At 36.2% G+C, this 27233-nt stretch overlaps 1 protein-coding gene across 1 annotated transcript; it reads right to left on the bottom strand.

Moving 5' to 3' along the window:
* Window positions 1-763: 763 nt before the first annotated feature.
* MPDU1 (mannose-P-dolichol utilization defect 1) lies at window positions 764-9163 on the bottom strand. Its single transcript, XM_053716150.1, has 7 exons — window positions 9020-9163; window positions 6249-6314; window positions 2494-2626; window positions 2319-2404; window positions 2052-2170; window positions 1817-1927; window positions 764-1132 (listed from the first exon to the last, which is right to left on the bottom strand). The coding sequence occupies exons 1-7, from the start codon at window positions 9105-9107 to the stop codon at window positions 1007-1009; spliced, it is 729 nt and encodes a 242-aa protein (XP_053572125.1). The 5' UTR covers window positions 9108-9163; the 3' UTR covers window positions 764-1006.
* Between the last annotated feature and the right edge of the window lie 18070 nt (window positions 9164-27233).

Raw genomic sequence — 27233 nt, forward strand, 5'->3', positions numbered from 1 at the left:
TGTAAAGCACCCTTTAGGTTCCATTATGCTGGTAGCATATATAGTAATATGTTATAGGGACTTTAAACACTAAATAGTTTTTATACGCATACTATTGAGGTTATTACCGCCTCCTTGTATTCCTGGGTGCTGAAAACTATATTTCACTACATTCCAGTGCTGCCTTGTTTGCAAAAGTGCAACAACTTCAGATAACTGCAGTGTAGCCTAGATTCCATAATGGCAGCGCCCATGATTAGAGTGAGATGCATGAAATGTATTTAGTGTTTAATATGTCCCTTTAACACAATTGTTCCAATAAAACACAAAGTAGTGGCTTAATCCCTTTTGTGCCATTAATAAAGAGCATTTTACAGTGAAGTATAAACCAAAGAAATGTATGCCTGAGAAAAACAGAAGTGGGATATAATATAAAAAAAATACCGACTGAAAGGAAATGTATGATGCATTACTACATATTCATTGCTTACTGGCTGAAAGGGACAGCTCTCACCCCTGTTCAGTTGGAGAGGGACAAACCTTTATAAGCTCAAAATTATAAAGTAGATTAAATTCAGCAAAGGAATAATTGTTTTAACTAATAGCGGATGTTGAAACACATTTTTAAATGGAATTTGTGGATGTTTATGCAATATTTTGACATTTTATGGAGCAGTCTGAGTTTTTTTTTTCTATACAAATCAACACACAACCCCCCCAAAAAAACAAACTTACCTTAAAATTAAGATCTGAATTATTGTGTTATGGAATAAATTAAAACGTCTTGTATTGTAAAAATTTATGCAGTTAAAACTTTAGATGATCTTGCTATTTACATATAGAAAAAAAAATCAGCATTCACTTGTAATCCCTAGCTAGAGGTATAATTCTGGTTGTCATTGTCATATCAGCTAAGAATGAGGGATAGAAAAGGGGTGGTTAAAGATATGAAAAAATGACAGCAGAAGAGTAGGTATAAAGGGTAAGGGGAATGAATGAAAGTCTGTATGAAGATGGTGGAAACGATTTAGCTTCTCTTTTTATCCTTGCCGACAGAGCTCACATTCCAGTAATAGAGTAACTGGGCCATGATAATACCGTTACAAGAAGACGATACAACATATGTAAGCGACATCAGTGGGTCCCCTGTCTCCTGTAGAGAGAAGTCAGCTGATGAGTCATCAACAGTCAAACAAATATGCAAAAGAGACGTAAACACATGCAGCACAAGCATTGGCAGACGCCCCTTAAAGGGATGTTAAGCTATAAAAATACATAAAAGTTATACTTTACGTATTCTTACCTTATTATTGTTGTACATGTACATCAAACAACAAAATTTAATACGGTTTCATCTATTCTAAAAGGAAAAAATGGCTTGAGTAGAGAAACACTAAGTAAGAGGGGCAACCATACCTGTACCCGAGTATGCACCTCTCATTTTTAAAGTTGGGCCTGTAAAAGGGCAGGTGACATCATGTTGGTCTTTCTGTACAAGTGCACAGCCTGCAAAAACTACAGGCTACCATATGGCAATCCCTGTACCTCAGAGTTTTACTCAAGAGGGTTCTGAATTGAATCTGAATTAAATGTGGGCACTGGATCTGCATACACAACAATAGTAAGGTTAGCATGACAAAGTATAACTTTGCTATCACTGTGGACATTAAGGGTTTACTGTGCCTTACATATCCCGCTGCACAGACAGCAGTGTCAGCCTATTACACACACAATATGTACAAACATCACATCTTGTATAGAGTGATAGAGCTTTGCACCCACCCAAACATTACAGGATACACACAACACAGGCTACATAAACAGTTATCTTTCTTACCTGAATGGAGGTGAATATTCTTGCCAGTGATCCCAAAAACAGAAGTGTGACAGTAACTGCGGACAACTGTCCTGTGTGACCGTTCTTATAGTTTGTTATTGCTTGTATGAGCTGGGAAGAGATAGAAAAAAAAAAAAAAAGTGTGTATCAGTGCACAATGTAGCACAAACCATATAAAGTGACATGATCCTTTCATCACACAGAATCTGTAAGTCCAACAGAAGCAAACACTCACCCTACTGAAGATCACTGCCGGCATGTTGCTGCTCTGCAGAACAGTGATCGCAGCCATGGGAACAATAGGTGACAGAAGGATAGCTACAATAATGAAGTATACACCGAGGAACAGTATACCTGAGAAAAAAAAAACAGGAACCAGAGACTAATTATACAAATAAAACAGCAGCAGTGTGGGATCATTTAACTACTAATTCAAAACTAGACAGAGAAAATTAAAAAAAGAAAATGATTGCTAGTCAACAAAACTGAGCGTCATAATTACCATTTCCTGTTCTCCCTCTTAAATGCTGAATAAGGAATCCAATTATAAGAGTTTGTACCATAAGGAACAGGACCTCCCCCCAGGCACTGCAGGAGACAAGAGAAAGCAGATGACATTTTTTCCCCCCCCAACAACAAGCTACTGAAAGACAGTATCAAGTCAAATGATGTCTCACCTGAAGGGAAATTTAAGTGAGATACTATAAAGCATAGTTCCAGTTAAAGCCACTAACTCCAGTAGAATAGACTGAAAGCTAAGTCCTTCAGCAGTGCCTGACTTCAGGATCTTTATTATCTGTGGAACTTTCACTGTGCAGATAAAATAATGACAGATGATTATTTCTGTACGTCAGGTTGTAACAAATGTACATATAAAATAAAAAAACATTGTATACAAATAAAATTAGCATCCAAAGATAAACAAATGTTAAGTGAGTGAGGGGGATAAAAAAAATAAGGCAGTGGTGAAATATTCTCCCAAACAGGAAGTCTATAGAAGTACCAGAACCGACTATCATTGGAACAAGCCATGACAGCATTTATCAGGGGTGGCACTTAGAGGATCTAATATTATTTTACTCCTATAGGGAGGGCTATCAGATGGGAATGAGCAGCAGGCTCTTGTGTAAGTTGACCTTCATTCTTGGAGACTGCCGACTATGGTTGTGTTTGGACTGTACTGGATGGAAATGTGGGGGGGGGGCATTATTTCTTTTTGAGGACCCAGGCAGCACAATGTCTTGAGTCAGACCTGATACAACAGTAGTTTTTTTTAACCATATAGTCCAATTAAAGCTGGGGATAAGAAGGAGCCAGACTAATGGCAGAAGGGAGGACATGTAAGATACTCTGTAGGGCATATTGTGCATAAACATAGTAGAGTCTTGAGGGAAAAGGCAATGTGAACATGCAAGCATAAACTAAACATGATACAAAGAGGAAAAGACCAAATGCAGTTGTCTCTGGAGGACAAATTAAAAGGGGTTTACTAGTGGCTACCTGATACAATTTTGTCTCTGCATGCCCATGCAGCAAATAGTGTATACTACAAATTTAAAGGTACATGATTCAGATAAAAAACACAATTTAAACATTCCAATTTAACTCCATCAACTGATTAATTCTCTTGGTGTCCTTTGTTGGCAGCACAACAAACAAAGAAAGTATCTAGGTAGGTCTAGCCTCAGCAATGCACTACTGAGATCTAGCGGAACATCAGGTGAACCAATGGTAAAAGGCATATATGTGCTAGATCCTAGTAGTGCATTACTGTTCCTGAGCCTACCAAGGTATGCTTTTCAACAAAGTAACCAAAAGTACAAGCAAATTAGATAATAGAAGTTAAGTGGAAAGTTGTTTAAAATTACATGCTCTGTCTGAACCATAAACATTTATGACTTCACAGTCCCTTTAAGTAAAAGAAAATTGGTACTTTATCATCTTTTGACGACAATATTTTATATATAATTTGTTTAAATTATTTAATTGTTTTTAGCGTTGCCTTTTATAATCCCTATTATTTAGCACTATGTGAAAGTAGTAGTCTGTACTGACACTGTTATTCTGACTGGTTACTTACTTCACCAATCAGGAGTCTAATAAAAAAAGGAGTTTACCAGATTTAGACTACAACAAGGAAAATAAGTGGGCCTAGGGGTCCTAAGGGTCTGGGCTTGGATGGTTAAAGGGACATGAGACCAACATTTTTTCTTTCATGATTTAGAAAGATAATGCAATTTTAAACATCTTTCTAATTTACTTCTATTATCTAATTTGTTTTATTCTCTTGATATTCTTTGCTGAAAAGCATATCTAGATATGCTCAGTAGCTGCTGCACATAGAAGCCTTGTGTGATTGGCTCACCACGTGCATTGCTTTTTCTTCAACTAAGGATATCTAAAAAATGAAGCAAAATAAATAATAGAAGTAAATTGTAATGTTGTTTAAATTTCTATTCTCTATCTGAATCATGAAAGAAAGATTTTGGGTTTAGTGGCTCTTTAACTTATGTTGTGGGGGACAAGTATATTAAGAGGTTATTAGTGGTATGGGTTGGTTTAGGGTATTGGAAGGAGTGCAGTTAGGAGTTAACAGAAGTAAGGTGAGGTCCAGAAGTAAAGAGTTAACAGTGGTAGGAGAGTCCTAAATATACGGGAGGGGTTATGTTTAGGGCTACCTGTGGCTTCTGCCAGTCAGGTTGATAACAGAATCCCCCAAGATAACACTGTTACCCATATATGATATTTGCACCAGCTCTTATGAGTTGTTGTTACTTAGTGATACTCAAAAGGCACATGGTCACTAAAATAGAGATCGGACTGTAAGGAGCAAAAAAAATTGTCCCTTTCATTAATAGATTTATTTATTGCTTGTTTGTGATCTAACACTATATCTCCACACCCAACTCCTAGTTTTCTACAATCTGCCCTGTTCCATCACTGACCTACATCTATCCTCTGCCATCAAAATCTCCTCTCCTGAGAAGAAGAAACAAGTGTTGTTTGTATGCCTGTAGGGCATGTCACTATCCACCAATAGGGTTTTAGGAGTTTTACTTATCAGCTAGTAAACCAATTTCACACAGCCCAAACCAAACACACAATAAACTGCCTAATCTTAAACTTTATTCTATGCTAAAATGTTTTATTTGTTTTAACAGTGCTCACTCATACACAGCAATAAATAGAGTTTAAATTCCCTTTAAGATTTACATTGTGCACAGGTTTTCTCTCTCTCTATTTGCTCTACAATAAATAGCCAGCATTACCCATTAGTGACCCACTTTTATGCCAATGAATGGGTTAATTGAGCGCGGTTTAGATGGATATGAAACCCAAAAACTCTCTTTTAAAAATTGTTTCCAACTTACGTCTATTATCAAACTTGCTTTGTTCCCATGAAATTCTTTGTTGAAGAGATACATAGGTAGGCATCTGGGAGCACTACATGGCAGACCATAGTGCTGCCATCTAGTGCTCTTGCAAATGGATAATAACATACTTGCAAATCTGCTGCCATAGAGTACTCCAGAAGGGGGTCCGCTCCTAAGCTTATGTACCTGCTTTTCAACAAAATATATCAAGCCAAAAAAAAAAAAAGTATAATAGAAATAAATTTGAAAGTTATTTAAAATTGTGCACACACACACACACATATATATATATATACACATATAAATATATATAAATATATATATATATATATATATATATATATATATATATATATATATATATATATATATATATATATATATATATATATATATATATATGCAAGGTATAGGAGTACAGAATACATTATTTTAAACACATCAAGTGTACTAGAGAAGTCACCTATGGAATCTGCCTTGATGTGGACAGGTGAGCTTACAGCTACGGCTAAAATATGGCACTAAAATCCCTTTGTCATATAAGTTTGAGGATAGTGCACAGGTAACAACTCTGATGCTGAGCCTACTGTGTAGAGTTCTGCACTTTGATCTTTCTCTTACAGCTTCAAGTGCTCTTTGAAACCTCACCTATTCAGCAAAACTTACAAACTACACCCTAAAAGGTTTCTTAGTGCCATATTCATTAAAAATAAACTTTATTCCATCTAGCTTTTCTCAATGTTGCTGCAGCTACAAACACCACTCTATGGTCATCATTTTTTTTTAAATATGCAGTTGTACAAGGCCCCGGTTCAGAAGCAGCTGCCTGATGAACACTGCTTCTTAACTCATGTGAGCCTGCAGCCGGGAACTTTTGATAAATATGGCCCAGTGTCCACCAATCAGCTTCCACTAGTCATCATTCTATGCCCCCTATGAGACCACTGTCAGCCAATCAATTCTCTACACTTTTCTCTGTAATCTAAATTAATTATGTAGAGTATATAATTTGAGTTGGCTTGAGTAGATGCACAAACTTACATTCTATACACACTCACCCAAAATAGATCCAGCAATGATTCCAATTCCAAGAACTTTGCTTATTAGAATTTTCTGGCAAAAAACTAGGGGAAGAAAGAAAGTGTACAAAGGTTATGGACAAATTAGTACAACAGAGTTTGGAGAAATTGTGTCAAGTTGTAAAAAATGACTGGAGAGTATCTGTTTTAGGTCTCGCAAAAGTGCATTTCAAATTGCTTGCACCTACTTTATGGAACTCACAGTCATGAATGCTCATTCCAGTTTAAAATTTCCGTAATGTAGGTGCAGGCATTTTGAAAAAGCACTCTTGTGACCGTGTTTGGAGGCGCGTCCCCAATAAAAAAAAAAAACTTGGTTACGAAGGTCTCTTAGGAAATTAAAATGTTGCAAGGCATCCAGTAAAAAATATTAAAATCCAATAGACTTTTGCATAGAAACACATAGTCACCATCTTGTTTTAAAGGGACAGTCAAGTCCAAAAAAACCTTTCATGATTCAGATAGTGCATGCAATTTTAAACAACTTTCCAATTTACTTTTATCACCAATTTTGCTTTGTTCTCTTGGTATTTTTGGTTGAAATCTGAACATGATAATTTCTAAGCCCTTGAATGCTGCCTCTTGTCACATGCTTTTTTATTTGCTTTTCACAACAGGGGAGAGCTAGTTCATGTAAGCCATAAAGATAATATTGTGATCACGCTTGTGGCTTGTGACAGACACTGCACTAATTGGCTAAAATGAAAGTCAATAGATAAAAAATAAAATGTCATGTGATCAGGGGGCTGTCAGAAGAGGCTTAGATACAAGTTAATCACAGAGGTAAAAAGTATATTAATATAACAACAATGTTGGTTATGCAAAACTGGGTAATAAAGGGATTATGTATCTTTTTAAACAACAAAAAATCTGGTGTTGACTGTCCCTTTAAGTTCATGCCAAAATGGAAACAACGCTTTAATAAACAAGAATTGTAAATACTGTTTAATAAAATACTTGTCAAAGCTTAAAAGTGACTATATAGCAATAGAAAAACAGTGCACAGTCTGCCCAGTCTGACAACCTAAAATATAATTTCAGATGGGCTAGCAGTGGTGCAGATGGAGACGGATTACAACAGTTTACTATGAAAGTTGCAATTAAGCAATCCCCTGTAAAACATAATAATTTACAAGACGCCAGTACTGTTAGTGATAATCACAACAGTGGAAGTGTGACTTACAATCAAATAATAATGAAATATCAAAACACACAATTTGTAGATGTTGGTATCCTGAACTGACTTTTCCTACAGATCCCTTTAGTTGTTCAGGATATCAAGTTATCAATACATATGTAACGATGCATAAGTATATGTAGATTGTTTGCCCTATTCCCTCTACAGTAAGGATAAATGGAGCTGTAATAAATCTATACATTGTATGTTAATAAACCTCTACAATGTTTTCTGTGACCGTTTGAGAATGTTTTATATATGTGCAAGATAAAAGACTGTTTGCAAATAGCTGTGAAATAATGTTAAATATGTCCAAAATGTCCTTTGGAGGACTTAACAAGTGCCTAAAGTTGCCAAATTTGAAAAGTCAAAAGTTGTCTCGAATAGCTGTTGAAAAGTGACTTGAAAATGTATTGTGATCTATGAGAAATTTTTGACCAATAGAAGAAATAGGGCTTTTATTGAGGATCCAAAAATACAATGCATAGACTAAAATGTGTTTTATGTCTCTATCCACACTTATTAGGGGCCAGATATTTGTGCTCCACTCAGTAATACCAGTGCACGCAAATGTACGCTGGTATTACAAGTTAGGTGCACTGCAAACGCAACCTTGCGTTCGCATTGCACTCTTCCATAGACTAGCCACTTGTAATGGCTGGTTATTTATTGCATGCCAGCAAACATCAAATTAGCCCGTTTAAAGGGCATGCCATAAGTTAGCGCTCCACTTGTAATCTATCCCTAAGTGTGGGCTTCATAAAAAGATTCCTGTGGAGACCAAAGCCGTAGGGCTGTGACAGGAAGTATTTGACACTACAAAATTAAGTTAAAAACAATAAACAAAAGGTAAAATCGTTTTAAAATAATAAATAATACATATTGCAATCATTTCTATTAAGTATAACTCACTGTTTAGTGTTTTTTTATATTACAATGGAACAGACTGTGTAACAAAGCATACCAGGAGAACCAAGCAGAGCTCTTTCCAATCAATTTAAAGGGATAGAAAGGTAAAACATGAAATGCACATGGATGCATATTAAATATAAGCATTTTTGCAATATACTTTAGCTAAAATGCTTCTAGCAAAAGTTATTACTGGTTTGCAGTGGCATATGCAGAAATGCTGTGAAGGTCGTTCACCAGTATTCAAACACCACTCATTCTCAGTCAGCAGTAACTTGTATGACACAAATTATGTCTTCACTTTTTAAGCAGGCATAGTGTTTGAATACTGGTGCAAGGGCCCTCAGAGCATATGTGCATATGCTACAGAAAAAAAAACAGTAATAGCTTTTACTAGAAGCATTTTTGCTGATGAAAGTATATTGCAAAATTATTCTATGCACATTTCTTTTTTGACCTTTATATCCCTTTAAGTGTAAGTTTGACTTTACTGTCCCTTTAATTAATGGGTTTTATTAAACTCTAATATCAGCTGAGCTCCCTGTTTGCTGCATATAGTCAATGACAAATTCCTGTGCTGACATTTAGTCCTACATAGTGTCGGCAGACATGGGGCTTACAAGTTTTCATGGTTATATAGGTGAAAATTCACAGCAGTTCTTACCATTCAGCAGATTAAACCGTAAAAAGAACTCATCATAGCAGCTCTCCGGGAGGATCCCCGGTACCAGCAGACCCCGAAATATCTCCATATTCTATTTGGAAAACCGGTATTACAGAATCTTCCTGGTTCACCAGCCGGCTTCCGTACTACTCAGCTGCAGTGACGTCACGACTGTTTCGCTAGCCAATCGTGTAAGACTAACCGGATATACCATCATTAGTAAGGGAAAGTTTACGTGTCATTTTGTTTATGCAAATGGATGGATATCCTGAGGGCTAAATCGTGTCACAACACTGATGGATTATATCGCTTTATTTTATAGCACAATTCCGCCGGCAAAAAGCAAGTTTACAGGGGAAACGGTGCCAGTAGTTGTTTTGTGCGAGTGATGGTCCTTAGCTGAACTCTATTTTAAAAAAAATGAAACAAAACAAAAAAGAGGAAAGTCGAAGCAAAGCGTGTCCATTATTTATGTTCCCCCTTGCTCCAGTTAATAGCTAAGTCTAAAATAAGGTTCGGAATGGATGGCTCTTGGAGAGCTTGTAAAGAGAGTGGATTGAGAAGGTCAAGGAGAGCAGAATGTTCCATGTTCAGTGAGGACAAAGGAAATAAAAGGATACTGAGAAGTAAGGGTTGTGGAGATGAAGATCAATGGAGTTGGAAGGATGGATGGAGACGTGAGAAAGAAGCATGGCACTTTCAATACAATAAGGCAAAGCACCCCCACAATTATGAAGAAAAAGGGCAACCTTATGAAGGGTCTAATAATGGCACACAGTGGTGGTCTCAAGAAAGAAACCCAGTAGGTAAGCAAAGTAATGGATTGCAAAGAAGGGGTTCAGGAGAACCCAGAAGTAGTCCCATATACAAAACAGATGGTATAAGACCTAATGTACCAAAAAGACACAATAAGAAATATTTATTAAGGCAACAGAATGCAACACTTGAAGAAGAATGTGGAGTTGCAGGTAGAACATGGGAAAAGTCCAGATTATCTTCAAATGATTGTGCTGCTTCTGTATTTCAAAATGCTGGGTCCAATGAAAATCATAGAAGACATGAACCTAATGAGAGTGTTGCAGGAGAGAACACAGAGTCTGTCAGTGCACTCTGCACAGGGATTGTAGCTCTCTGCAATTACTATTATATCCGTTTGAAAAAGGAACGGCGCCTCAGAGAACTTGAGAGAAGAAGGAGGATGCTTCTTTTCCATCGCACTAGAACACAGGAGAGACTGCAGTTTGCTGTCTTATGTGTAGCTCGGCTGATGGCTGGTTTGAACGTTTCTGAAGCCTATGGACACATCGAGGAGGGGGAGAGCCAAGACTGTAGGATATGGAACAAGATACACTCCTCAGCTATATGGGAAACGGTTATTGAGAAAGCTTTCTCTAACTTCGACTGGACAGAAAGTTTCCGTATGACAAAGTCAACATTTTATTACCTTTGTGACCAACTACGTCCATGTTTCCAGAGAATCGACACTAATATAAATAGGGGTATTCCTGTAGAAGTGAGGCTTGCTATTACACTCTGGAGGATGGGCTCCGTTTGTGATTATCACACTATTGAGAGCATTTTTGGTTTTTCACAATCCACTATTTATACAGTTGTTCATGATGTTTGTGAGGCTATTGTGTCCACTTTGACACCCAAGTATGTTTGTGTTCCCCATGGGGACATGCTTCAGGATAAAATGAGAAGCTTTGAGGAACGTTATGGTCTAAAGCAGCTTGCTGGGGTGGTTGGAACTTTCCATGTGCCTATAAAAGCTCCCAATGAGGGTACTGGCCGGTATTTTAATACAAAAGGATGGCATTCTGTGGTATTGCAGGCTGTTGTAGACTCAGACTTTTGTTTCTGGGATCTTAATATTGGTTGTCCTGGAAATTTGTCTGACTCACAGGTTCTCTTAACTTCTGAGCTGTATGAATGGGCAAGAGAGGGAACTCTTTTTCCTGATAAGACAAAGGATGTGGATGGTGTGGCTGTTCCAATCCATTTACTTGGACCATGTTCTTACCCACTTCTCCATTGGCTAATGACACCTCTGACAGAAAGCCCAAACCCTGGCCAAAGAGAGATGAATCAACGCTTCACTTCTGCTTTAGGTCTGACGCAGGTAGCCTTTGGACGTCTCAAAAACAGATGGCCAAGCCTACTGAAGCGCAGTGATACTGACCTCACAGTTTTACCTAAACTTATAGCTGCATGCTGCACTCTGCACAATATCTGTGAGATTCGTGGGGACCCATTTGAGGAACATTGGCAGGAGGAGGCTGCTGATGAAGAATTAGAGCAGCCCAGTGAGTCAGAGGAAGATGAAGAGGGAGATGAAAGAGCAGAGGCAATAAGAACTGCTTTATTAAACATTCTACAAAACTGAATTGTTAGAGGATGGGATTGCCCATGTGTGGCAGATAGCATAAATCGTTTACTAGGTGCTTTTGTTGTTTGTTTTTTTATCTATATGTTGCTATGTTGCTCAAGGGTCCAAACCTAAACCCCAATATATATTTTTCTTTCCTGTTGCAGTGCAACAGCACACTGAATTCAGACAGAGCAAACAAATGAACATGTTGGCCATTCCACATCTTTGAGGTCACCTATCTTTATTTTCCACTTGTTTGTCTTGTTTCACAAAGATATGGATCATAGCCTGCACTACATAAGAAGGAATGTCAGTTTATTGATATTTTATGGCCAATACATGATAAAGCGGATGATCTTGCACTGATATTACTTTTACCATAGACCTTGAATCTGTAATTATCACTGATTATTTGTTAACATAAAAACAAAGTACATTACAAAGTTTTTTTGTTTCTTTTACTTTGCATAATGAAACAAACTTTATGTGCAATTAAATGTTGTGTCTGCTGACCCTTAAAGGGACATTAAACACTTTGAGATGGTAAAATAACATATAAAATCAAGTGTGTATGTATGTATGTGTGTGTGTATATATATATATATATATACCTCTACAATATACTTTTATTATTTAGTTTGTCCCTTTTTTCCTGTAATTCCATTCTGAAATTGTGGGCATTTCAGTTCCTGTTAGAAATGGAAGTGCAGAACAGTTTTATATTCCACACAGCCATTGGCTGCAGACTCTAGTGACATATTTATAACTGTCCCTAATTGGCAACAGCAGAGAAAGTAATACGTTACAACATGGCAGCTCCTATTGTTTTATTGACATTAGAACTTTACACTTATTTTGTCACTATTTAAACAACTAATGAAACTTTAAAAAATACATCTACATGGTATTCTCTGACTAATCTTTTCTTTGAATGCATCATTCTGTCTAGCATTTATTTAGTGTTTAATGTCCCTTTAAGGACATCAGAGCTACTGATGACTTATGCAAGCATTTAAAGAGACATTATACACTAGATTTTTCTTTGCATAAATGTTTTGTAGATGATTCATTTATTTAGCCTATACAGGTTTTTTTTTTTTTTTTAAAGTATAGTTTTGCTTATTTTTAAATAAGTGTGCTTATTTTTAGACTCCTAACCAAGCCCCAAAGTTTTAAAGTATACTGATGTATACCTACTTCAGCTTGCTCCTGTTTGTGTAAAGAGTCTTTTCATACGCAGACGAAGGGGGAGGTAGGAGTGTCTGGTTTTTTTTGTTGCTAAACACACACTTTCAGTGGGTGTTCTAGCAAACCCTTTCAACAGAGGTAAACTGTGAGATTTTAAAGTTTTATACTGGATTTTTCTATTGGTATCTGTGCATTAGGGCTGGGCGATATGGGAAAAAATTAAAATCGCAATTTTTTTTAATCGCAATTTTAAAAAAAATAACTCTTAAACATACATTTCTCACTAAAAATGCATTAAACTGTACAGAATCTTAAAGTACATATTTCTCATTGACCAATACAGGCTGAGAGCATTAAAATACACACAACAAAACTAGTTTAAATAAAATATAAGTGCAAACAGATACCTGACGTGTAAGTAATATGTTTATATAGACGTGTGTATACATTTTATATATATACTAGATATACCAAAATGTTACTCGCCACTTCTGATCCTACCAACTACATGCCCACACCAAACCCACTACTCCACCCCCTCTTTGCATATGTTTAGCCATTGTGAAACACATTGTGCATTAATTTTTAATACTTTTTATTTTATACCTTAACAAATTAAATAATGCTACACACAGTAATAGATTAACAAAAATAAATGCATAGCAGTTAGCAACATCAACTTGGTGGTTCTGGGTAAGAAAACAGCTGGATAGAAATAGGAAGTTGTTGAAGTGAGAAAGTGGAGAAAGAGAGTGCAGTCATGGAAGGTTTTCGCAGACCTGGAGATTTTCTTTTAACAATTATCATCTCTTCCTTTTTTTTTTTATTGTATTTTTTTATTGAGATCAGAGAAACAAACACATAATACAAAATATGTCTCAAGCTTATCATACAGCCATATGTACAGATATTTTAAAACAACAAAAAATTTGCAAGACGAGACACCCTAAAGGAGTTTTCATAATATGACGCTATATGTGAAAGGGTGGGAATGTTTCAAAATATGCAAGTCTGTGTGAAAGGATAAGCAAGTAACATGACATCTCATTTTGTATTTTTCAAATATGGTTGTACATCCCCTTCACCTATTATGAAACTGCTCTTGAACCTTTACCCTCTAGTAGTGAGCTAGGGTCTCTTGTCAACCCTAATTACATTGACTTTGCCAAGGGAGATAGGAAAATAAAATAAAATTTTTGCAGGATGCATTTCCCTATAAGCAAGGGGGGGGGGGCAGAGATATAATTGGCTAATACATAATATGGGAGTTAACATAACTGTATATAGTAGATACTAGGAAAAATGGTACTGAGCAAGGGCATATGCGTTATTGGTGTGTAATATGGATACATTGGCGCAAAATGAGAGAAAAAACGATGGCACTACATATGTTGTTGCCTATATCCAGGATTCTAGGTCAGTCCAATACTACTGTATAATGGACTAAATCATATATTATTGTTGGCAGGCTGGTGCTGTACACAGTGTGAGACAAATAACACAGAAAACCCAGTGGATAACTGGAAAGTGTGTACTTAAAAAAACACTCAACAACATTTATAGGTAATCTAAACCAATATAGATTGTCTTAACGTGTATATTAGGATAGGAGAGTGGGAAGGTGGAGTTAAAACTTAACTTTTATTGATGCTAAATATAAAATGTATAATGAAACAATTAAAACACAGTGTCGTGTCACTCTTGATACCTGAAGTATACGCTCAGTAATGGTATGTCAGTAATGGCTGTGGTCACCATGAAGTGTGCTAAATCAACAAAACTGTATAGATAGCTACTGCAATAGATAGTAAAAGTGGGGAGTATGGTAATACGCTCCCACAGTATAGGTGGTAGTACTATTATTATAAACGGAGAGGCTCCTAGGATAACTAACTGTGCACCTAGTGGGACAGTACCCCACTAGTTTCCACCTGATACATTGTAACACAAATGAACACTTCTAACACTGTAAGATTAAATGGAATTTACAAAACCAGTGGTATTGGGTAAGGTTCTGTAACAGATAAACTTTATTTATGTCAGAAAGGCTGATTAAGTATAGCCTTCTAAGTTGAGAGGCTTACTACTGTAATATTCAGTGAAATGGGGAGTATGAAAAACAGTTGACTCCCATAATATAAGCGGTAGTGGTATTATAAACTGGGGTGCTCCTAAAGTATAGCAGACAGTGCACTTTAATAGAACAGTACACCACTAGTATCCACCGCGATGTATAGTAACATAAGTTGATACTTAGTAATACTAAAAACGAAATTACCAATAATGATGTACCAAATTGTACATAAAGTAATCGCCAGTTCTGATATTAAAATATATCTTAAAGCCTACTGACAATTAATATAGTAATTGTTAGTTGTAGTGTTACTGTGAGAACGATATGAATTATTACATCTCATATGCTAAGTTCGTCATATAACACTCTATTGGTGTGGTACATATTAGGTTTTATATAGATGTTGATTGAGGTACTTGTGTTATACTTGTGACCAATGCACCTCACATGTACACATTAGTTTCATAATACTTTTTAATGTTCATATATTTTGGTATCAAAGGGAATAACTTGCACGGGAGTGAGTTTAGTATTCTGATTACTAGTGCTATTTTGTGGCACTTTTATTTATAAACAGGATATACTAATCCAGGGGTACCTTGTAAACCCAAGTGCCGGTGAGACTAGTTTACTAGTGAGCTGTGGCCCAAATTATATTAGAATTACGATGATAGAAACCCTCAAAGAGTTGGATCGTATATAGCGGTTTTACCATATGTTCTATAGTTCTAACACGTAACATAGACGAAGCTGGCCAATGTAAATAAAGATTCCACCAGACTTGATATATTCCAAAACATTGACTACAGTCTATATGGTACTGCGTCTACTAATGGGGGATAGGTATCACTGGTAATAAATATGATTACAACAAATAATAGGAACAGAGCAACTGTCACAGAATTAAGCACTAAGGTAACACTAATAGTCGGCCATGACAACACTATGTTATATTGAGCATGAGCATTGTGTAATCACTAAATAGCTGGTATCGGAGTACAAACACTGCAAGTTAAAATTAAACTAATGGGAGAGAGACGGCTGTCTGATGTGTGATATTAGATGTATTTATCTGATCTTTGGTTAATTTTATAAGTGCTAATTGCTACCGCAAGCTCACGGTAGCAATAACCAGCCACTTGTAAAGGCTAGTTATTTATCGCTTGCCCGCATACAGGGCACTTGTAATCTAGCCTTAATGTCCGCAAACAGGGCACTTGTAATCTAGCCTTAATACAACTTAATATGTAAATTAAAGGATTGTCCACTACTAATGAACTATAAAAAATAGATTAAGAGAACCTCAGTAAATCTAGACCATTGTTTGATACGTTCAGCCCATATGGCACTGCTAACTATTTTCTGTGTATTTTGAGCAAGCACAAAACCAATGTTCCATTCTAAAACGTATTCCGATAGGAGGCCAGTTCGGAATTTTATTTAGTTTCTTTAGCTGTTGAACCTGAACATGGGCCTGTAAATGTGCTGCTAAGTATTGTGATTTTGGATTTTAATGTTTTAGAACAGGACTGTCCCATGACATGTATAGGGATATTTTGGGGGATTTGATAATAGGTTATCAGGACCAAAGAACAATGGACAATGTATGATGGGATCTCGCCAACAATAAAGAGTGATCAGCAGGAGCTATCTTGCCGATAATTATCAAACAATAGATTTTGATCAACTCCATTGTTTCAAATAATTCTGCCATATAGTGCTCAAGACACATGCACAGTTCAGAGCCTACCTTGTATGCTTTTCAACAAAAGATAAAAAGGGAACAAAGTAAATCTGAAGCTATAAATAAATTGGAAAGTTTTTTTTTATTGCATGCTCTGAATCATGAAAGTTAAAAGGACAATGCACTCAGGCAAGCAGCTGATAAGAGTTTGTGTTGCAGCAGGAACACCATTTCAAATTGGCGAATTTCTCTCTCTATAATTAAATTGTTCCAAAATTGTGCACTCTATCTGAATCATCAAGGTTTAATCTTTTGTTTTAAGAGAGAGATCTGGAGGCAGAAGGTGTAAGTCTATTAGTGCCATCTGCCCTAGTATATGACAGCTCCTATACCATATGGAGAGGCACTACAGGCAATATACAGTGGCTTGTTCAAGTCTTTTTAATGAGCTCTTTTGATGTTGGAAATGCAGAAGTACATTCAGCTGTCCAGTTCCATTTTCTCTTGCCCTTCAAATGTATTTATAGTAGGAACATCAAGTTAGAATGAATTTATGATTATTAGTAGTATCTTTTATTTGTATAATGCCTCAAAATTCCGTAGTTTAACAGTTGTATAGTGTTACATGGAATTGGAGCATTTTGTATTGGGTTGGTTCCATTTCTTTTTTTTTTTTTTAATGTTAAATAATCTTTATTCATTTTGCTTCGCATATCCCAGCATGCAGTTCAGTTATAACATATAATTGATTGCATCTGAATAAAAATATATTTGTAGACCCCAAAATAAAACTTTTAACGGCATTCATTTTCCATTCCTTTGATTCCAGTAAGCATCAGCATCTCTACGGTTTCCAAGAGACTCCAGGACTTCCTCATAATTACAATTTTCCACATTCTTCATGTAAAGAGCGTTTTCTTTTAATTTTTCCCAAAAACTGTGATGCCTTAGACTTCTCCATAGATGCTATCCCTGTATTGGAACAAAGAATCACCAGAATACAGATTCCCAGAACAAACAGCAGTTTCTTCTCCATGTTATTTTCCAAATGCTTCTTCTTTTCTGTTGTAGTCAGAATTTATTCACTCTGATGAAGCTGAAGATTTAGGGAGCTCACACTCTGACTGCTCCCCAAAAGACTGCAGTGTTGGTTCCATTTCTAATCTACACGGCTCCATTAACACTCTAGCTTTTATAGCAAACATAACTGTCCTAACCAGTATTTATTCAAAAACTGGAGGAAATATATTTTTTAGTTGCTTGACTTAATTTGAATCTGATAAAGACATGTTTTCAGGGCCGGTGTAACAATAGAAGCAGACTAGGCAACTACCTAAGGGCGCCCCTGCAGGGAGGGTACAAATTTGGTGCATGATATTTTTTTTAATGTGTACATTTATTTTTTTGCTGCCTAACTTGCGCTTTATAGTAGGGGACATACACTCAATGGCCACTTTATTAGGTGCACCTGTTCAATTGCTTGATTACACAAATTGCTAATCAGCCAATCACATGGCAGCAACGCAATACATTTAGGCATCTAGACGTGGTGAAGATGACCTGCTGAAGTTCAAACCGAGCACCAGAATGGGGAAGAAAGGGGATTTAAGTGACTTTGAACGTGGCATGGTTGTTTGTGCCAGATGGGCTGGTCTGAGTATTTCGAAAACTACTGACCTACTTGGATTTTCATGCACAACCATCTCTAGGGTTTACAGAGAATGTTCAGAAAAAGAGAAAATATCCAGTGAGTGTCAGTTGTGTGGATGAAAATGCCTTGTTGATTTCAGTAGTTGGATCTTTAACTCAACAGTATTCATTTGAAAGATTATAGATAATGGACCAATGAGCTTATCGGACAAATTTTAGAGGACTCAGTTAGCCACTGATGAGTAGACAGCTAAATATCCAGTATCTATACTATAATTGCGTTTGTAATGTCTGTAGCCGTAGGCAGTTGCGCACGCATCCTCAATGGAATGTTGGCAGCGTGAGGCAGCAAACAGAATGTTGGCTGCGCGTGCAGCCAAAAGAATCCACCGGGATGCAGCGAAGGCAAACGGAGCATTACAAAAAAAAACAAAAAAACACTGCCCGCACGAACTATAAAAAACAAACAAAAAAAACTCCCACACGAAGTATTAACACATACACCGCAAACCCACACATCGCAAAAAAATAAAGTAATTAACCCATTAATCCCTTAACCACCCAAATCACAATAAACATAATTAACCTATTAACCCCTAAACCACAAAACCCACACATCACAATAAACCTAATTACCCTATTAACCCCTAAACCGCAAAACCCCCACATCGCAATAAACCTAATTACCCTATTAACCCCTAAACCGCACCCCCCCACATTGTAATAAACATAATCAACCTATTAACCCCTAAAGTGCAAAACCCACACATCGCAATAAACCTATTTACCCTATTAACCCCTAAACCGCAAAACCCCCACATCGCATTAAACCTAATTACCCTATTAACCACTAAACCGCCAAAACCAACAACGCAAATAACTAATTAAATTACTAAGCCCCCTAACCTAACACAGTGAAAAGAAAAAGGGGGGTGGGATAAGCGCTCCGGAAAGAGCAAACCTAAGGTGAAATAGTGATTGTAATATAATAATATAATAAATAGCAAAATTAGTCAAAAATGTTGAATATATATGTGTGAGCAAAAATGCCAAAAAGTGACAGAAAATTGTCAATTTAATAAAAGATAACCAATATAAACAGATAATTACATTACATATAATAAAATCGGATAAAGGAACTCATATAAGTCTAAGATGCCGGCATCACAGGATTACAATAATAACAAATAAGAAATTCCTAACATATAAAATTGGCGATCGCTATATTAAAAATTACAGTATACAGAAACTAGATGTGGCAATAATTCTGCTGACCAGTAGCAAAACAATCTTATGTTCAATTAAGGAGAGGTGACTCTGTTCTGGATGACAACAAACAACTATTATGTCCGTTACAAGCTATGGAACATGTGATCCGTGGGTGATGACGTCACGTCATGTGACTAATATTACTGATCCAATGTTATCCAATAGTATCCAATGATTAGTGTGTAGCGTTATATTTGAAAAATATATATACCGGTATATGAAAAAGAAAAAGAAACAAAAATGTCAATTATTTTCCGTAACAATAAAAAGGATACTTGCAAGTAGTAGTTCGTTATCCTCCAATTTCCCCAGTGGAAGGGAAGTAATGCAGCTGAAAGGAACAACAATGTAGATGAAAATAAAGGTGAGTGTCCGTCTTTTTCTTTCCAAACTCCAAATGGATCGATTTTCTTTATAAGGTGCTCTTTAGGTGGATAAGGTGCTCTTTATTCAGCAGTCCTTTAAGTGGATAATGTTATGGTAACTGAAATCCAAGGTCTCTTGCAAGCACACAGGAATTATTCATATATCTAGCTCATGTGAAGTGTGTGAGCTAGAAATGAACCTGTTGTTTGTGCCGCCGTAGAAACAGGTGAGTTAAAATGGAGCTCTATGGCTATAAAATTATGAACACCGCACACAGGAATTATTCATATAGCTTGCTCAACTGGAAATGAAGAGCTTGAAATGAACCTGTAATGTGCTGAGTGGGGAAGTAAATAAGATTCTGTAAGCCAATCTACGCGTTTCGGCAGAGTTACCTGCCTTTATCAAGATGCTTACAGATAGAAAAAAGAAGCCTAATATAGGGAGTATATGGGTGTGTCAATTAGAATGTGGGCGTGATGATAATTAACCCTATGTTGAATGGGTCATAGATGAAATATTCAGCTTGTGTATATGCACATAGATAAAAAATGTAAATAGGTCTATGAGTGGATATGTTGCATAGTAAGTAACAATTTTATCAATTATGATTTATAAAAATACATATTATATATAAAAAATAAACAATAAAAAATGAAAGAAATATAAAAGAAAAAACACAATATATAAAGGACCATTATATCTCATTAGAAATACCTAAGTATACATTTTAATTGACTGGAAAATGTACACTATTAATTTGAAATAGCTGAAAAATGTACACTATTAGGCATAATCCTTCACTACAAATTTTCCATACATTCAACATCTCTGACTATAGGGAACAATTTCATGAAAAGGGGAAGGCTAATTATATTGTAACAGTGCACAATGTAACAGTGCACAATGTCAAACAAATTCAAAATAAACTGGAATGCATAAATTATTTATTACGATATTATAAAAGGTATAATAGTGATATAGATTTTTACTGCCATATTTATATTATTGAATTTAAATCAAATGAACTGTTTAGTCCTAGTGGATATATTGTTTTAAATTTAAAAATCAACTCTGCTTCTTTTTTGAGAAGCATCTTTTCCATATTCTCAAAAAAGAAGCAGAGTTGATTTTTAAATTTAAAACAATATATCCACTAGGACTAAACAGTTCATTTGATTTAAATTCAATAATATAAATATGGCAGTAAAAATCTATATCACTATTATACCTTTTATAATATCGTAATAAATAATTTATGCATTCCAGTTTATTTTGAATTTGTTTGACATTGTGCACTGTTACATTGTGCACTGTTACAATATAATTAGCCTTCCCCTTTTCATGAAATTGTTCCCTATAGTCAGAGATGTTGAATGTATGGAAAATTTGTAGTGAAGGATTATGCCTAATAGTGTACATTTTTCAGCTATTTCAAATTAATAGTGTACATTTTCCAGTCAATTAAAATGTATACTTAGGTATTTCTAATGAGATATAATGGTCCTTTATATATTGTGTTTTTTCTTTTATATTTCTTTCATTTTTTATTGTTTATTTTTTATATATAATATGTATTTTTATAAATCATAATTGATAAAATTGTTACTTACTATGCAACATATCCACTCATAGACCTATTTACATTTTTTATCTATGTGCATATACACAAGCTGAATATTTCATCTATGACCCATTCAACATAGGGTTAATTATCATCACGCCCACATTCTAATTGACACACCCATATACTCCCTATATTAGGCTTCTTTTTTCTATCTGTAAGCATCTTGATAAAGGCAGGTAACTCTGCCGAAACGCGTAGATTGGCTTACAGAATCTTATTTACTTCCCCACTCAGCACATTACAGGTTCATTTCAAGCTCTTCATTTCCAGTTGAGCAAGATATATGAATAATTCCTGTGTGCGGTGTTCATAATTTTATAGCCATAGAGCTCCATTTTAACTCACCTGTTTCTACGGCGGCACAAACAACAGGTTCATTTCTAGCTCACACACTTCACATGAGCTAGATATATGAATAATTCCTGTGTGCTTGCAAGAGACCTTGGATTTCAGTTACCATAACATTATCCACTTAAAGGACTGCTGAATTAAGAGCACCTTATCCACCTAAAGAGCACCTTATAAAGAAAATCGATCCATTTGGAGTTTGGAAAGAAAAAGACGGACACTCACCTTTATTTTCATCTACATTGTTGTTCCTTTCAGCTGCATTACTTCCCTTCCACTGGGGAAATTGGAGGATAACGAACTACTACTTGCAAGTATCCTTTTTATTGTTACGGAAAATAATTGACATTTTTGTTTCTTTTTCTTTTTCATATACCGGTATATATATTTTTCAAATATAACGCTACACACTAATCATTGGATACTATTGGATAACATTGGATCAGTAATATTAGTCACATGACGTGACGTCATCACCCACGGATCACATGTTCCATAGCTTGTAACGGACATAATAGTTGTTTGTTGTCATCCAGAACAGAGTCACCTCTCCTTAATTGAACATAAGATTGTTTTGCTACTGGTCAGCAGAATTATTGCCACATCTAGTTTCTGTATACTGTAATTTTTAATATAGCGATCGCCAATTTTATATGTTAGGAATTTCTTATTTGTTATTATTGTAATCCTGTGATGCCGGCATCTTAGACTTATATGAGTTCCTTTATCCGATTTTATTATATGTAATGTAATTATCTGTTTATATTGGTTATCTTTTATTAAATTGACAATTTTCTGTCACTTTTTGGCATTTTTGCTCACACATATATATTCAACATTTTTGACTAATTTTGCTATTTATTATATTATTATATTACAATCACTATTTCACCTTAGGTTTGCTCTTTCCGGAGCGCTTATCCCACCCCCCTTTTTCTTTTCACTGTTTTAGTCTATTATTGGAGATTATAATAGACCATTAGGGATTTAAGCTTACACCTCACCAGATAGCACTCACACCACCCCCCCCATACCCCTAACCTAACACACCCTAAATTAACACAAATGAACTAAACTAAAAAATACTAAAGTTACAACAAAAAAGCTAAGATTAAAAAATAAATAAAAAATGGCTAACATTGCAGAAAATAAAAAAACTAATTACCGAAGTTTACAAAGTTAAGCCTAATCCCAATGAAAAATAAAAAAGCCCCCCCAAATAAAAACACCCCTACTCTAAGAATAAACTACCAGTAGCCCTTAAAAGTCACCCTAACAGTAAACCCCCCACCCACCAAACCCCCCAAAATAAAAGAACCTAACACTAAAAAACCTAAACTACCCATTGCCCTGAAAAGGGCATTTGTTTGGGCAAATAAAACAAACCCACCCAAAAAACCCTCAAAAAATCTAAGTCTAACCCCGAGGTTGGTACTCACCGTTCCTGAAGTCCGGCGGAGAAGGTCCTGTTCCAGGCGGTGAAGTCTTCTTCCAAGCGGCGACCTTTCTTCTTCCAGGAACATCCGGCGCGGAGCAGAGCTGAAGACCGGCGATCCTGGAACTGAAGACTGGCGATCCTGGAACTGAAGACCGGCGACCACAGAGCCATGGAGCGTGAAGGATCCTTTTTGTACGATCGCAGCCGTATACTGAATTTAAGGTACGCAATTAAAGATGGCGTCCCTTGAATTTCCTATTGGCTGATTTGATTCTTCAAATTCAAATCAGCCAATAGGATGAGAGCTACTGAAATCCTTTTGGCTGATTTAAACAGCTGTTTAACTTAGGGCAATGCCCTACAAAAAGCCATTGGAAGGGCTATTGGTAGTTTAGCATTATATTAGAGGGTGCTTTTATTTTGGGAGGCTTTTTTATTTTCATAGGGATAAGGTTTTATTTTTTTTATTTTTGATAATTTGTTTATTTTTTTCTGTAGTTCAATTTTTTTTTAAAATTAACAACACATAGACTGAGAGGGGAGAGAGAGCAAATGAGAGGGAAGAGAGAGCAAATGAGAGGGAAGAGAGAGCAAATGAGAGGGAAGAGAGAGCAAATGAGAGGGGAGAGAGAGAGCAAAAGAGAGGGGGAGAGATCAAAAGAGAAGGGGAAGAGAGAGCTAAAGAGAGGGGGAGAGAGAGCTAAAGAGAGGGGAGGGAGAGAGCTAAAGAAAGGGGAGAGAGCAAAAGAGAGGGGAGAGAGAGCAAAAGAGAGTGAAAGAATACACCTGGATGGATTCTTTCACCAACCTGCTTTTTTCGGAATCCACCCGGATGCAGCATAAGCTGCATCCAGGTGGATTCCAAAAATGGCAGGGTGGTGAAAAAATCCACCTGGATGCAGTTTATGCTGCATCCAGGTGGATTCCGAAAATGGCAGTGTGGTGCATCCAGGTGGATTCCGAAAATGACAGGGTGGTGAAAAAATCCACCTGGATGCAGCGTAAGCTGCATCCAGGTGGATTCTGAAAATGGCAGGGTGGATCCGTCACCACAATAGACTGCCCTTCCTAAAATGGCAGGGTGGTTCCGTCACCACAATAGACTGCCCTCTGGGCAGGCTTTCCCACTAGTTATATTATAATAACAAAACCAAGCACAACCCACAACTCAATGTAGCAGCTGCATTAACTGTATGTGCATTCAGTTAGTACTAATTTACTCCACACAGATCTTCTCCTGTCTTTAAATTTTCTGTTGTAAGTACAACAACTAGCTCTTGCTGTTCCTCCTTCCATTCCTACACTGTTAGCTCTCCTCCTCCCTCTTCATTGCCGGTCACGTTTCTGGTGCTGTGACTATAAGGAACATGGCCAGGGCTGTACTGGAGTATGAGCAATGTGGTAGCTGTCTGTGGTGGGGAGGGTGAGTGTGTGTACCGCGCACTGTGCGCAGTATTGCCCAATTTACTCTAGAGATGTGTGTAGCAGCATGGGATAGGGGAGCCAGTATGGGTGGGGGGAACTTGTGACATGCGGTGCGTGCACTATTGCCCATTTTGCAGATGCTATAGCCAAAAAAGTTAAGGCAGTACAATTATAAAGTAAAAAAAAAAAAATCACCATGTTAGTGCGCAACACGTCACTGGATGGTCTAAATTGCACCCCCCCCCCTGCTGGGTTGCCCTAAGGTGGTTGCCTAGTTGGCTTTATGGTAGTGTCAGCCCTGATTATAGGTAAGTATCTGTGACAACTAATAAAATTCTGTCTGGACTAACAATCAATAAGTAAATTAATTTAACCTATACTAAGCGTAATGCACAACGTTTAATATGTATGAGATGGCCAAAAATGTGATTATAACATGTTATATTTTTGTTATACAAATCAGAAGGGATAATAATTCATGAAATATTTTAAATAAACTTACATATGTTAATACATTTAACTTTATAAGTATATTAAAAAAACATGATTTGCTCAGGCATTGGTATTTACAGAGATCAATCTTCATTTATAGATCACATAGAAAAATATTATAAGATGTACAGAAAAGCATAAAAAAGACTACATACATGGGCCTCGCTTCCATTGAGTCGTAATTCAGTTTGCGTGCACTCGCAAACCGTTAAATATGCTGTCGAAAGCAATAGCGTTTAACGACTGTTTCCAATGGCGCGTTATACCTCAATATCGGCTGCCGGACTTCGGCTGCCGAAAAGATTTTCGCGTCCCATAGAAAGTAATAGAAGCCGTTAATCGATAAATTATACCAGGTTTCCATTGAAAGCGCTAACCGTTAATACACTGTCGGAGGCTGTCGATACATTGAGAAATATTACCCCCAGCTCAACTAGGTGTAAAGGAGGAAAAAAGAGCTTTTTGAGGCCTGTTTCTCATTGAAATAGCAAATCACAAAAATATTATGAGTGTTTCAATGTACAAATAACATTATATATGCTACATTTATTGGTCCTATGTATAGGAATATTTGCACCCATGTTGTCATAGAAATTTCAATATGTATGTGCATATAAAAATATATGCAAGCACCACAATTATGGAACGACCTCCCGCACACTTTCAAACCTTCCCCATGCCTAATATCCTTTAAGAGATCCCTCTCTACATATCTCAAAACAGAATGCACCTGTCATTGTTGATTATATATTTCCTACCGGTTCTATGTTAAATTTTTGTGCATATATGGTGTATTATTATTTTTTTTTATTTTATTGTACCCATTGTATCAATGCAATGTTTTGTGGACCCAGGACATACTTGAAAACCATAGAAATCTCAATGTATCTTTCCTGGTAAAATATTATAAAAATAAATAAAATATCTACCTATTCAAAATGAAACCTTTGCCCAGGGATGCTATATATAATCTCAATACATATAGAAAAATAATTCAAACGAAATAAGTTGTTTATCATGAAGATGAGTTTTATTATTACAGATTTACCCTCATTCAAATGTAATTTTCAATGTGAAAATCATATTTATTCAATACAAAACGATGACACATTAAAGTTATAATGTGTCATAGTACTAATATTTATAAAATATATGTAATGTCATGTCTGCTAAAGCAGATAATACATTTGCAATATTTAGACTATTAACCAAAATACATAAGTGCTTAATATGACATACTTCAAGAGATATGAAGTATTGTCTTTAACATGGAGTTATTGAAACAATTTAAAAGTGCATTGTGCATTGGTCCCAGGGAGAGTCTGTGTCTGTTCATATGATGTCAATTAAAATGTATTAATCACCTCTATATCATGGCAATCACATATATGTTGTGTATACACCAGTGCTTAAATATCATAAAGATACATTTATCTAATTATTCTAAATATTGAATAATAATCTTGACAAAAAGGAGTGCGTTAGTCATCATAGGTATATATTTCAGATATTACATTCCACATAGGACTATAATGAATGCAAGGTATTTGGCCATATCAACAGGAAGGAATATTTACTTTTCAACTCTTCTATAACTGTATAAGCCTTATTAGCTTCATCTGAAGGAGCAAACAACATATGCTTGTGGAATATAAATCATAACATTTACACATGTCACGTTGACCAATGTTAGATAGCATATACTGTATAAATTTCAGACACGTATCCCCAAGTATTCTTAAACGGCATAATATCCTCAATAAAAGGACACATACATTTATCAACAATTTACACCTGCATATTAATTGACATCATGTGAAATAAAAATGAATAAAGCTGTTAATGTTTTTGAAAATAAACAGCTATTAAAACAATTTTGAAATATATTTTCTAATTTTGATTAGAAAAATATATGCATATTTATGAGATGGAAATCACACTTAAGAAAGTGCTTCATAAAAAAATTAGATATTATATATCTTGAAAGAATTTAAAAAGAAAAATACTTCTTAATGCTTGCGGCGGGATTTGGCCTTTGGAGGAGAGGTACTTGGGATGGAAGTGTGGCGTCTTGGGCGACGCACACCAGCTGGCTGGGAGGCTAAAAGATGTGATTCAGGGTCCTGCAGGGAGATAACGGAGGATGCGAGTGAGGAGGGAGTTTGCGGCCTATCTGCAACCCTCTCCACTGCCTCTGCCAGGCGGACGAGTGCAGCATTATGTATGTCCATCTGGCTCTGTAGCCTCCTGAAATCCTGCTGCTGCTGGAGCCTAGTAAGTCT

Source organism: Bombina bombina, chromosome 6, assembly GCF_027579735.1.
Source record: "Bombina bombina isolate aBomBom1 chromosome 6, aBomBom1.pri, whole genome shotgun sequence".
NCBI classification, from domain to species: Eukaryota; Metazoa; Chordata; class Amphibia; order Anura; family Bombinatoridae; genus Bombina; species Bombina bombina.

Bases quoted from the DNA above. Each gene is read 5' to 3' on its own strand.
- MPDU1 (XM_053716150.1), bottom strand. From the start codon at position 9,107: ATGGAGATATTTCGGGGTCTGCTGGTACCGGGGATCCTCCCGGAGAGC. The intron at 2,171-2,318 runs GTAATTATGACG...TTTTTTTCTCAG, and splicing joins AAGAGGGAGAACAGGAAATG to GTATACTGTTCCTCGGTGTA. The intron at 1,133-1,816 runs GTAAGAAAGATA...TTCTCTCTACAG, and splicing joins GAATATTCACCTCCATTCAG to GAGACAGGGGACCCACTGAT.